This window comes from Molothrus ater, chromosome 1 (assembly GCF_012460135.2).
Source record: "Molothrus ater isolate BHLD 08-10-18 breed brown headed cowbird chromosome 1, BPBGC_Mater_1.1, whole genome shotgun sequence".
In the NCBI taxonomy this organism is placed as follows: domain Eukaryota; kingdom Metazoa; phylum Chordata; class Aves; order Passeriformes; family Icteridae; genus Molothrus; species Molothrus ater.
The window spans coordinates 28,781,529-28,795,132 of record NC_050478.2 but is presented as its reverse complement, the minus strand read 5'-3'; the positions used below and the strand labels follow the sequence as shown (position 1 = coordinate 28,795,132).

General features: G+C 36.0%; 1 protein-coding gene across 5 annotated transcripts in view; it reads left to right on the top strand.

The window, feature by feature from the left end:
• ETV1 (ETS variant transcription factor 1) overlaps positions 1-13,604 on the top strand; it is a 66,448-nt gene that overhangs the window by 8,169 nt on the left and 44,675 nt on the right. For 4 of the 5 annotated variants that reach the window (XM_036402855.2, XM_036402864.2, XM_036402845.2 and 1 more), the window contains one exon: positions 5,644-5,697. In XM_036402855.2, coding sequence (XP_036258748.1) covers positions 5,644-5,697 — 54 coding nt within the window. Of the gene's footprint in view, positions 1-4,266; positions 4,337-5,643; positions 5,698-13,604 lie in introns of those variants that run through there. The other variant, XM_036402881.2, reaches the window with a different exon arrangement.

The following is a 13,604-nucleotide window of genomic DNA, read 5'->3' as shown; positions in this document are numbered from 1 at the left end:
CAAAAAGTTGTAAAATTTAGCCAGTGTAAGGCAGATGGTATGTAGCCACATTCAAGACCTGTCCACATTTTTATAGGAGCAATAAGAGTCAAGAAATTATAATTTAGTACCTCCATGACTGAAATCTGCCTGTCAGGAACAAACACTCTTAAAAGAAGTGAAAACACTTTCAGTTTGTAATACAGAGAATATCTTATTCTCTCTTTTTTTTTTTTTTTTTTTTGTGGACTCTAGTGATCTGATAGATTTGATTTTCTAATTCAGCTCGTGATCATAAATATCTGCACAAAAAAAGAACAGTTAGATTAGGCAAAAAGGAAGTCAAGGGATGTTACTAAAATAAAAATCCAAAAGAAATAAACCCACCAAAAATCTACAAGTCTGAAAGTCTGTGTAGTAATAAACTTTTTCATGTTTTTCTTGTTTGCTAGTAAAGTAAATAATTTTACTCAAAATCATAATTTTTAAATGCGGACAGGGTTTTGCTAACCATGAGGCATGCAGCAGAATACTAAATGTGAGAACTCCTTTTAAAACTAACTTTTTTTCTCATTTTTAGTATAGCAGCAAATGAAGAGCAGATTCTGCAAACCCATCCTCATATTCCTTGGGTTTATTCACATAAGGAAGAATTTTGAGATCTGGAACTAGTTTTGAAGTGCATTTAAGTTTATTAGTGTGAGCATCTCACGTTATGTAAAAAGGGTTTGGGGTTGTTTTGACAGCAAATCCAGTGCTTATGGGTAATAATTTTTTTTTGCCATCTTGAAATTTATCACTGTTTTACCTTCCCAATGCTTCTTTGTTAGAAACAGTTGTTCCCGTGGAAAAAGTACAGCCACCAACACCCCCCCCCCCCCCCCCCCAGCTCTTGCAGGAATACTTACAATTTAGCCAATCTTTCAGATATTCAGAACTGACAATGAATCAAAGAAAACTCAATAGATCCATTACTGTTGAGGCCCAAAGTCTTATTTTAGCTAAGGCCAAAATGCTACTGCTCATATAGAATTTCCTGTCAATTTCAATTTCTTTTGCCACTTTGAATAAATGATGGATATTTTAAAACTAATTGCGCTTAGCTCTAAAAGTGAAGCATGAGGTCAGAGCACACAGTACCGCAGGAAGTGTTCTGCTACCCAAAATAAAGTTTTAAGTGAAGCATTTTCAGCTTCTTGTTTTTCTGGACCATTTCCAGTTTGGTTTTTTTTTTTTTTTAAACAAGAACACCTTTCTCTGGAGTGCAGCTGAGCTTTTGGAAGCAGTTTTTGAGTGGGAGAAGGAAGAGTTAAGTTTAAACCCTTTATAGTTTGCTTAACTTTTCATTTATTAAATAACGTTCCTCAGCAGGTCTGTGCTGCATCTTGAGACAAAGCAGTGAAATCACTGTGTTTATGCCTAAAGTTCAAGTTTACTTTGCTGTAGCTTTCTGGAAGGGTGTGACATGAAAAGCTTGTGGTTGGGGCCACATGGTTCATGCTGGACTGTGTTTTTGTGAATGGAGGCAGAACTCCAGTTCTGACTGCTTGTCTTGAGGAATTGCTTCGGAGATCAGCTGTCTCATTCACTGGCAGAAAGAATGACTCATACATCTTCTGCCTTGTTTGGCTCCAGGTCATTGTTACAGTGGATAGAGCTGGTTTTAATTAAATATTAACTCCTTTTGTCCTGGATGCTTGTTAATGGGAACTTTTTGTTTACTTGCGATGAAAGCAAGCTAACAGGCCCAAGTTCTAAACTTTTTTTTTCCTCCAAATTGCTTTCCCTTTGCAAAATGAGCCGTCAGTTCAGCCTTTCAAAGAGTGTTTAAAGCTTTAAAAACTACAAACAAGCATTAAGTATTTTTGTGCTGTGAATGTTTGCATATCTCAGTAGGTAGTGAAACTGTAAAACCTAAACTGATAACATCTTCAAGATCGTCATTTAAATTTCTGCATGCTTTTCAAATCCTCTTGAGACGTTATAGCTATAGTCAGAAGGAAAAAAAAAACTTGTGGTAATATTCTAGGCTGAGTTGGATAGCTTATGCTGCAGATGTTGTCTGCTTCAGGAGTCTGAGGCTTGATGGCTCTGAATGTGGAATGAACTCATGTAGCTGCTTCTGCTATAAGCAGTAAAAGCCACGTGCTTAATATCCTTCAAAACCTTTTATCAGTCTTTTGGAATATACTTGCCTTCTCAGACCCCCATAATTAAGTAGCTCAAGGAAATGTTCTCATTCAGATGGGTGATCATTTCACATATCTTTTTTCAATTTCCTTCTAAATGGCAAAGTAAAAAAAAAAGTTTTGCTGATTTCTGCATTGTGACTTGTGTATGTTAACAGAAGCTTTTATGGTGGCCTTGCTAAGTTGCAGTATTTATGAATAAAAGAGGAAATGAATGGCCATGTATATAAATGTGTAGACAGTTGTGATGCTGCAAGTTACATTTTCCTTTCAGACATTCACGTTGAGGTGTCTTTACCTGCCTATTTAATTTGCTGCAAAATCTACCTGTGATTATCCAAAATCCAGGTACAAAAGCCCTCCTCTGCTTCAGCGATGGGATTGTGTATCCCAATGATGCAGCATCTCACAGCGAGATGCTGGTGGAAGGAGTCTCTGTATGACGATGAGTGCTTGCATTTCAGCAGTATGAGCATATGCAATTTCAGTTTTGCTTCTTTAGGAATAATATCAGATTAAGTGAAAGAAATAAGTACTCATTTCCACCAGTTAGCAGGTCCTTTTAATTTCTCCATATAGGCTTATTGGGTTCATTTCTAAGGTACTGATGCTACTAAATTTGCATTCCAGTTGGAAATGCATGTTCCTAGTTTGAATGTTTTGGTTGCTGTTATTTGTTATGTTTATATTTGGTAGGGTTTTAAATACTCTTTAACTTGCATTGTTCCTTTCTCTACAGAGGCTTTTAAGGCTATGTTAATATTGCATTTAAAGTAAATTTTGACAGCATAGTCTCCACCTGTTTCTAGAGTGCCGATAAAATGATGTGCTCCATCTCTCTTAAATACACCTTCATAAATTTTGGGGATCCATGAAAAAAGTACATTATTCATGTTTACTCCATAAACAAGAGCAAATCAGTGGTAATGGCAGTAATGTAGTAGTTTCTAGGACAGTTCAACCAGATATATTTTATTTTTTTCATAGAGTACTATGGCTGAGAAAAAAAAGGACCTTACTTACTGATATATACATAAATCTCTACAACAGATTTTTTTCTGGACTAAGTCAAATTAAACTGATAAAACCAGAATGAAGCACTGGTGAAGCTGTCCAGTGCACAGAGAATGCTCTCTGGAAAGTTATATGAGATTTCTATCCCTGTTCTGCAGCCACTAAATGTAGCCTCTTTATTTAAACAGAAAGCAGTTTTGTTTTCTTTGAGGCTTTTAAAGATATCCTAGATTCACAAATTTATATATATATCTCTACATATACATGTATATATGAAATGCAGGTGCATGTTAAAAAATTAATTCTGCTAGTCTTCCTGCTGCATTTGAAAATGATGTGTGGCTTAAGAAAAATGTGGGGGATGTGTCTTCTGTAAACAAGTTACTTAATTCAATTACTTTAACTCTGAATGTACTCACAGATGCTTCAAAAACAAGTGGACTTATTAGAAATCTTAGGTACTAATTTCTAGTAGAAGACCTTGATTTCATAATCAGATATTTCTGTGACAATCAAATAGTTAGCATTTTTGTAAGGAAAATGCCAAACATTCACGTGTAGTGAATTGCATGAAATGTCAGAAATTGTGGAGTGTGAGTATTTGGGCTCATTCTGTCCCTGAGTTCTTTCTTGGTAAAACTTGCGTGGTTTCTCTAGAAGAAAGAGAAATTGAACACATCAAAATACTGGGTATATTTGGGTTGGTAGCGTTTTATACAACTTCAAACTTTGAGGAGCCAATATGTCCTCAGAGGTATTGGTTTATTATAAAAGGATGAGTTACTGTCAGGTTTGATTTTGTTCAGTTTTTTTTTTTAATTAGAAACCCGAACAACAAAGCAACAGTAGCTATGCTTTTTTTTTTCAAAGTAAGGCTAATTACACTTAGTGTATTTATCTCACACTTCTTTTCAAATCTGTATTTGCACATTTCCAAGGTCATTTGTTTTTAAGGGGTATTTGCTGCAATTAAGACAGTAGGATTTTAATTTTATTTTAAAACCCAGAGCAAATAATTTTTCAGTATTATGAGCCTGATTCTGAACTCTTTACCCAGGAAAAAAACTTCCAGTTAAGTCATTAGAAATATTTCCTGAGTAAAGGAGTGGAGATCTGGTCCATGAAGAGCACTGTAATGCACATTCAAAATAATTGTGAGTAATTTTAATTAAATATATATTTTTAATTCAAACAAATTATATAAAAACTAGTAGAAATTGCACATATATAATGGGGAATATGCATTTCCTATACTAGAAAATGTTCTGAAGGGCACGAAAGTCACATTTTATCAATTAATGTATTTGAGAACATTTGATAATCACAGTTTCGATAAAAGATTATATAAGCAGCATTTACCTTTCCAATCTTATTGGGTAACCAGATCATGGCAGATGTTAACTTTTAATTAAGATTGTATGAATTATTTGCTTGTGTTTGGACAAGAACTGTGGAAAGTATTTTTAAACGGGAATTTTACGCAGCTTTGCTGCGGTGATTCCGGTTAGTGTGGATGCTGAGGAAAAGATGACAAAGTTAAGCGAAGATAAGCGGGATCTCTCTTGGTGTACCAGAAACAGTCATGCTCCGAGGACGCCGCTTCTGTGTAATGTTCTGCAGTTATTTGAATGTATTCATCTATAATAAACGTTTAGTGCTATTTCAGCTTAAATGGTTTAAATGAGTTTACCACACAGTTTGAGAGATGGATAATGTCTTAGATATACAACGAAAAGGAAATGTGGTACCAGAGGAGCAAAATTATCTATCAGCAGACCGTGAAATGATTGTATTTAATAGCTCAGGTTTGTGATGGCAGTTTCCTAAAAGCAAAGACGATCTTACAAAAGGCAAATGGATGTTAATCGTGATTTTTGTTTTAAGTAAATCTTTTTTGATATCTGAAATGTTGTCATTGAACCAGGAATTCTGTGGTCTGGTAAAATAGTTCTTTTTGAATATTTAAAATAATAACAGAAAATCCCTACTGTGTTGGCTGACTGCCATGAACAATTGGAATCACTTTTAAGTAAGCCAAAGGTGTGGTAGTTTCAGGTTAAAGAAGCATTGGTGTTAATCAGTGGGATTTGGTTTTATGTGGACTTGATGTGCAGATATTTTGAAAATAAGCACTGATGAGTTTTACCAGTGGCTTGGTGGGTCCAGATCCTGATACAGGGAGTGAGGCAGGGCCAATGAGTCCCCACATCCTCCCATTCACATTGTTCTGTGCCAGGACTTCTCTGGACTCACGCTGCACCACACAGCTTCACCCCAGGGCTTATCTGATATTAAAATGATGCGCTTGCCTGATTTTCATACCCAACAATGAAGAAACAAAAAATCATAATTTTAAATTTGACTGTGCTTTAAATTAAGCACAAGAGTCTTTATTTATGCTTTAATAGCTTATTTTAATTCTTGGTTTTTGTTTGTTTTGTTTTTGTTTTCCTTTCTTCAGCTCAGGTACCTGACAATGATGAGCAGTTTGTGCCAGACTATCAGGCTGAAAGTTGTAAGTATACTACAAATCATCACTTTCTTGAAATATACATATTTGTATGTTTATATCTGCATCTTCATACTTGTTATTTATTTTGTCATCTGTGGTCATGTGATAGCTCCTTTTGCTGATCAATGACATCAGTGTGATGAGTAGATAAAGCAAGTGGCATTTTGATGTGCAGCCAAAAGAACTTCTTTGGGCTGAAGGTATAACCTTTAGCACTGAGGCCCTTCCCTGTCATTTCCACCCACAGCCCCAGGGAAGCATGGAAAAACTTAGGTTGTGGAGGTGGAAGGAGTTTCTTTGTCTGTAGAGTGTGCAGAGGAGCTTTTTAGCCGGTACAGATCAGATACTGTGGGACGGAGGATGCCTCTCTGCTGAGCAGAAGTCAGGCTGCTCGACACATTTTGTGTATGAACAAATAAATAAAATTCTCCATGTAATCAGTCAAATACAGCCACAGCTGAAGCATTCTAAATTTGTCTTAGCATGTGGCATTTTCTTGCTCAAACAATATTTTCCTTTGAGTTAATCGGTGAAAACAGGAGTTATGTTAAGCTGGGTGCTTTGCATTGTTTTCTGCTTACTTAACAAGAGTCTAAACTTATTTTTATCAGCCTGTACTCCTCAAGTCTTGCCTTTACGTATTAAAATGCTCCTATTCTGTTAAATGCTGGCTCCATTTTGCTGTACCTGATGTTCTGTGGTATTGGGTGATTGCAAGGGCATAGCATGAGAAACGTCTGACAGTCACAGGCTTCTTGGAGCTTCTTTTTGTAGTTCTGTTCTTCATGGCAAGGCTTCTCCCCATCATCAGAGATCTGTTCTAAAAAGTGTCTGCTGATTGTAGCAAAACACATGGTAGCTTTTCCATTTTGCTAAATAACTTAAATAGTTTATCCTATTGGAGTGAATTACTGCAGTTCACTAAACCAGATAGCTGTTAAACACGGCATTCATATACTGAAATATTAAGATTAATATAGAGAGATTAGGAAGAATTGCATTTAAATTGTCTTTAAACCAAAAAAAAAATCACACTTACTGAATTTTCCTATAAATCTTTTAGATTATTTTTCCAGTAATTAAGCAGCTGTTTTAAGAAGAATTCATTGAGAGTATTCATAACAGCATTTTGTGAGGCAAAAAAAAGCCCACACTTTTTTTTTAATCCCCTGGAATTGTTGCTGTGCAGGATAGTATCCCTGCACAGCAACAATTTAAATTAGTTTTTCTCTCAGAGTTCCTGTACATATGCTAACCAACAATCGTGGTCACTTTTAAACTTTGAAAATTGCCTTTCATAAGAGAGGTGTCTTTTTTTTTTACCTCTGTCTTCAAAGACTTTTTTTTTTTAAATTAAATTATAATACAAAAGAGAGAACAATCTATACATTGAAAATCAGATATGTTACTTTGCATATGGAACTGTGTCCAAATATAGTCATTCATGCATATGCCTTTGTGTAAGAGTACAAAGTTCAACTGGGGCTTCTATTAACCCACAATTATCGTTACACAACAAGTCAATGATTCTTGGAAAATAATTTGTGGACTATGAAAAGCCCTATTGAAGCTGGCCACTGCTTTTGGTGATAAAGAAATTCTCCTAATATGGCTATTTTATTAATGCTGTTGTGTTTCAAAGTTCCTTAGCCACAGCTTACACAGTATTATCACAGGAACATTTATTTCTTCATTTCAGTTGGTTTCTTTATCTTAAGTAAAGGTCAGGAGAGCTTCCTGGAGAGTTACTCTGGCAAAGGTTATGGAGTTTCAGACATATACTTGGATATAATGTACGTAGCTGTGGGCTCTGCAAAACAGGAACGGAGATCAACATAACCAAAGCCATGGGGAAATTACTGCTGCAGAAGTAGCACAATTGTGACTGTTTTCTTTAGATCCAAGCCTGCCTTCAAACTCCATTATAATGACTTGCTCTATATAGTCTATAACTGTGCAGTACTGAGCCCATTACTGGCAGCAGTCTGGCAGAAGCGCTTGATTTCCTTTTTTAAAAATCTACTTAAATTTATTTTATTTTATTTATTTTATTTTTACGTGGGAGAGAATGGACAAGCTGTCATAGATTTAGTGTTTAATACATTTAATTGAGGCAAAAATGAAGAAGGACACAAGTGTATACCGATGAAGGGGGTCACAGCCACATGAGTTAAGGCATCTAAACTAAACTGTGCTTTGCTACAGAAATTTCATTTATGGAGCTGGATATAGATAGGGGTGTGTATAAGTGTGTAAAGAAAACTGAAGTGTTCCAGTGAAACAGTTACAATCTGCAGTCCAGGTAGAAAAAATAATGACATTTTATTTATAGCTTCATTGCTTGAGAAAGGGGCTTTCAATTTAACAGCACAGATCTGTCTCGGCTTTAAAGTTGTGATGTTAAATTGAAACATTAAAAGGAGACTTAAGAAGCTTCACTAACAGTGGCAGTTTTGGAAGAGTGGGGTTAAAATTTTTTTGCCTAGAAATCACCAGCTTGGTGGTCTGAAGAAATCAGCTCTTGAAACAAGACGTGGAAGATAGTGGAGGAGCTGCTATGCCAAGATCATGTGCTGTGTCCTAGCACTGAGCAGGATTAAATGCCCCTTGAAGTGCTTTGGCTTTTGCCTTTATTTTCTGTAATAATGATTTTAACTAGTGAAACTGCACTGGTATTAGTAACTAGGGGAAACATTTAGTTTAGATTAGATATACAGTCCACTTTGTCCACTCAGGGATTTAACTTCAAAGCTAGCTTGGGACCATGAATATTTCAATTATGACTTGCTATTAAACTTCAATCAGTTTTTGAAAAGCAAACATAATATGTGTATTTATAGTTAGGTGTGGGCTTTAGATATTATGGGTGAGATCAACAGCCAGCATAACTTCATGTGGTATTATTGACATTATTGGAATTATGCACATTTCTATTTGCTAAGGATCCAGCATGTCAAACTTTAAGCTGTTTAAAAGTAAAATTTGTTTTGTTACTCCTTTATGTCTTCTGGAAAGAGGCCCTTCCTACCATAAGAATCTTAGTAATTCTTATTTACTGCACTTTCAAACCTTAATTTTTGTCATCATAGTCCCATCTTCTCTTACTCTTTTATTAAATATTTTTAACTTGGCATATCTATCACAAAGAACCTTTTTGTAATTTTATTTAGAGTGAGTGGAATTTAGAGTAGATAACAACTAGCTTGTTTGGCTGAAATTTGAAAAACAAAATGCAGTTTGGTTTCTTGTACCTTTCTACTTCTTGAGCACTGAAATTCTTGAGTTCTAAGAGGCAACAATGTGTATAAAAAAGGTTTTTTTTTGTTTGAAATTATACTGGAAAAATATTGAATTGCATATTAAATATGTCATTTTCTTAGTTTTTCAATTTCATTCTCACAAGAAATAAAAGTTCCACAGAGAAAGAGTGAGGAATCTTCTACAGGCTTTTTCCCAAAAATTCTGTTTTAGGCAGGTTGGTTTTGTCTCTTTCTGAATCTGCTTCTATAATGCGGATCACTTGTTTGCTGAACATTCAAGTAACTTCCTAATGACTATTCTTTAACAATAACATGAAAAGTTGTGTAAAGCAAAGATGTAAAAATCTGTTTGCTCTAAAAAGGTGAATGTTTTGGTGTGCTTTTTAATCAACATACTTCATGTGACACTTTTTCCTAATTCTTATCCAATTCATAAAACCTAATTAAGCTGGTTTTCCCTCCATGTAGAGTCAGTATTCACATTTGGAGAAGGGTGACCTGTGTTAACTTCCTCAGATAAGGTCTCCTATTGTTTCAAGTCCATTTTCATATACTGAGGAGGAGCCAGATCCTGAACTGGTTGTAATCAGTGGCAAGGTTTTCAGATACCGTAGAACAGCAAGGACTTGCCACTCCAGGAGCAAAAATGAATAAAGTATTGAGTTTGCTCGAAGTCAATAGCTGTTGAGGTGAAGATTACTTGCTCCCATTGTTTGGATGGTTTCTGTGACAGACACAAGAGGAAGTAGGTAGGATTTGCTGATGTTTAAAAGATGTAGTTGGCAAAGAAAACTTGGTATTGTCAACAAAACACTGAATTGTAACGCGACCTTGGTACAGTTGGTTATGAATGGGGATTACTCGGCACCAAACTTGATTGCCTGGTGTCTTAATGGTTTATTTTGTTTTAGTAATATGTATTTGCATGGATCTACTTTTTCAGAGTTTTCTTTTTTTTTCTTTTGCCCTGAAGCGTTAGTTATGTATTTAAAATTAATGATAAATTCTAGATTTTGGCTTTTATTTGCTATGGAGTTTCAGTTAATGAGGATTTGTCTTGTGCTTCACCTTCTTGATCAGTTTCCTTCCTTCTTGTTTATTTTGTTCCTGTATTGTTTCCGAGATCATCACAGCCTTACCTTACCACTGCCAAGGGGTAAATGTTAGTGTTAGACCACATCTGTTGACAGTAAATGGGAAGGGCTGGCTGTAAAAATCCATGCTTCTCCACGTCTGATTAAATTTTAAGATAGGAAAAAGTACTTTTTTTAGCAGTGATTTTGTCACTGATCTTTTATGACCTTTATTCTTTCTCTTACCTCTTTTTTTGTTCCTCCAGGTTTAGTAAAGGGGCGCTTTCAATGTAGATGCCAGGAATCTTAAATTATTCAGGGATGTGCTTTTTAGATGCTCTGCTTCCATCTTTAAAAGCCTGTTAAAGAGAGATTCTTTACATAGGCTTCAGGTAGCTGTATTCTTCTGTCATTTTAACTAATGGTGTAGGATATTCCAAATGCAGTTTAAATGAGGAATAGCTTTAATACTTATTTATATATTTGCAGCATACAAAGGAATTATTTTTTACATTACCATATTAAAAATGCTTCTTTTGGTTTATTTTCATTCTGTTTCTTTTTGTGATTTAAATTTCAAAAGTGAATTTCAGAATTAGAAGAGCATTTTCTGCTTGCTTTAGTATGGCAAGAGCTGGTGAGAAATTGACAGAGGTTAATTTTCCCTTCTTTTGACATATTTTGGAGAAGAAACCCCACACAATAAAAGTAGAAAACACCAGAATACTAGGTGTATTGAATAGAATACAGTGTACAGAATACAGTGAAAGGTCTACTGAAGTCAAAATGAGGTATATTTACTGGAATTAGTTTTGGTTTTCATGCAGAATAGTTTAATTTTGCAGCTTCTAGAAGAGATTTTTGTGGACTAGAAAAAATGTCATTTTTTAATGTGATGATTCACTTCATAGGCAGCTGGTAGTCATGTCTTGGTAGTGCACAATGTTCTAGAAATTACAGTTGGTAGCGTTTTGGTTGTGGCAAGTTGCACACACCAGCATCTTTTCAGAGTTTCTTTTTTGAGATTTATTTTATTTTATTTTATTATGCCTTTATTTAGAGTCTGTGTGTCTGGAATAACCTTTTCTTTGAGTGTAGCTCTGCAAGTGTAGTGCTACAGCAGGCAGTGTGACAAATATCCTGCAAGGTGGTGCTACTTATTCCTGGTGCTGAGCTATTCCCTGGTAGGGCTTTTGCTGCAGCTGTGTTTTGTTTCTTGCCACTTGTCTTGAAACTACTTCCTTCCATAGGTCAGATGTTGTCAAATAGAGAGACATTTGCTTACTTCTTTTAGTCCATGCCCGACTGTGATGGATTCTTTCTTAAGGGCTGTGAGAGTCGAGGCTCTGCGGTTTGTTCCTGCCTTTAGCTTTGCATGACCTTGGGCATGTTGCTTAACATCTTTGTTTCTGGTTTGAAGTAGGTACAGAAATGCATGGATCACTCTGCTGTGAGATACACAGCTTTCTTAATGATCACTTATCTGGAGATCTCAAAAGCATTTTACAAAGACAGTCCAGTGCAATTGCTGTTGTAAGAGCTGGAGAGGTCAGACTGAGGAGTCGATGCTGACCACCTTATCTCCCTTCCTAGTTGCCTTAGATAGCCTTGCTTCTTTCATTGTATCCCTGAGCACTTGTTTCCTTTGTTTAAAGCCGGACTGAAACTGTTACCACCTGTTAACTTTCTTTTTCTTTTCCTATTTTTTTTTTCTTAATTCACATTCAAAAGAAATTAGGATTTGGTGTCTTTCAGAAAACTCATTTTGTAGCTCATTGATGGGCATTAGCCTGTGCTAATAAGGGTTTTGGTTTTCTTCTTTTTCCTCTAGAAGGCTTTTGGAAATATTTAAATATCTGCCATATAGTTGTGACCATAATTGCAAGATTTGATTATTGAAAAAGTTTTACCATGAGGGAGAGTGTGGACCGTAATGCCTTTAATTTGTGATCTTAATAGTAGAGAATTTGTGGGCTTGCTTTGATTTTAATAAGCAATTTCTGTTTATTTGCTTATCTGCTTGTATTTTTATACTAAATTTCCAGCTTTGAAGGTGCAAAGATTTGAGATTCTCTGGGATTGCAGTACTGGTAATGTCTCACAGGTTATGTAAATACTTGTGGTGGTAGTAGCCCTGTGAAACAAATTAGAAGACCCCCATCAAGAACATAGCTTTTGATTTTTAAAACTTCTAAAGCGGAAGCTTTCTTTCAGAGTGCCCAGCAGGCTGTGATGTGAATTTTATTGCTAATGGAAAGCTACCTCTGGGCATCCACAGAGACAGCAGACACCTCATGCAGACCGGTTTAACTGCTCAGGACCAATCTGAAGCTGATGGTCTCCAGCAGTGTGGGGCATGGGGGAGCCCAGGCAGCTGGACAGGGCTCTTCCTGCGGGGTTTTGTGCCCCTGTCTGCCCACTGCCCTTCCACTGCCATGTCCCTGCTCATCCGAGCTGAGTTAGTTTCCTTTCCTTAGAGCCCTGTCCTTGTTTGCTGCTTTATTGCAGATAAAAGGCTTGGGTTGCATGTGAAGGTTATCAGCTAATGAATAAACTTCAGTCATCCTGTCCTGTGATAAATCTGTCTCCTAGATCAAAGATGAAGCATGTAGACCTTTTTCCTTTCAAATGGTAATTTCTTAAGGCTGTCAGGTCACTTCCTAACGGCTGTTTACATGAAAACAAAAACATTAAACATATTTTATTCAAAATGTTGAATTCTCAGATTTGAAAAAACCTTCTATTTCCTCTCTGAGGGAGCCTCCCCTCCTTTCTTCTGTGGAGGTCTCGTCTGTGGAAATACAAGTGATCCTCACATTGTAACTTGTGGTCACGGCAGTATTTTCTTAACACTGCCATTGTTTCTGTTACAAACCAGATAGTTGTTAATTTCATCAGGAGTATGTGTATGTATTAGAATATTTTTTCACTTCCAGTTGTATTAAAATGTGCATAAACTTCTTTTAGCTGTATTTTCACACTGAAACCAAGCAAGGCAGACTGAAGGGTCTTTGTGATTCTACTTTGATACAAAACCCTTATTCTCCTAAAGCTCCTTTCCATGCAGTGTTTTTGCAAAATGAGTTTTGTATTTCAAGAGCAGTGTAAATACTGATTTGAAAATCTATAAGCTCTGGAATGGTCTAAAATAAGGAGGCAGTCTGCAAGCTGAGTTCATCCACTTCTATATATCACATATGTTTCTTTACATAAAATGTGTTTGCAGTCTGTATAATTTTTTTATCTTTTTATTTCTGCTTGCTGCCTCAGCAACTGGAGATAGAAATCAGGCTCTCCTACAGAGTGCTGTGAAGTTTTCAGGGGATATACCAGTTAAAAAAAAGAGGAGAGAGTGAAACTCCTCGAGATGTCAGTTAAGCACTGACATGCTTAACACACATTTGTGTCATGTAGGACAGAGTTAGCCCTCTGTAAGCTTACAGGAAAAATAGCCCTTGTTTCAGGTTCTAAGTCCTTTTGTTTTGGTGCATTTCAGTACTAGGAAGTAGTTACAGTGAAGCCATTTATAAGCTGATAAATATGCAAAAATGATTATATTTATTAATTCTTTTGAAAT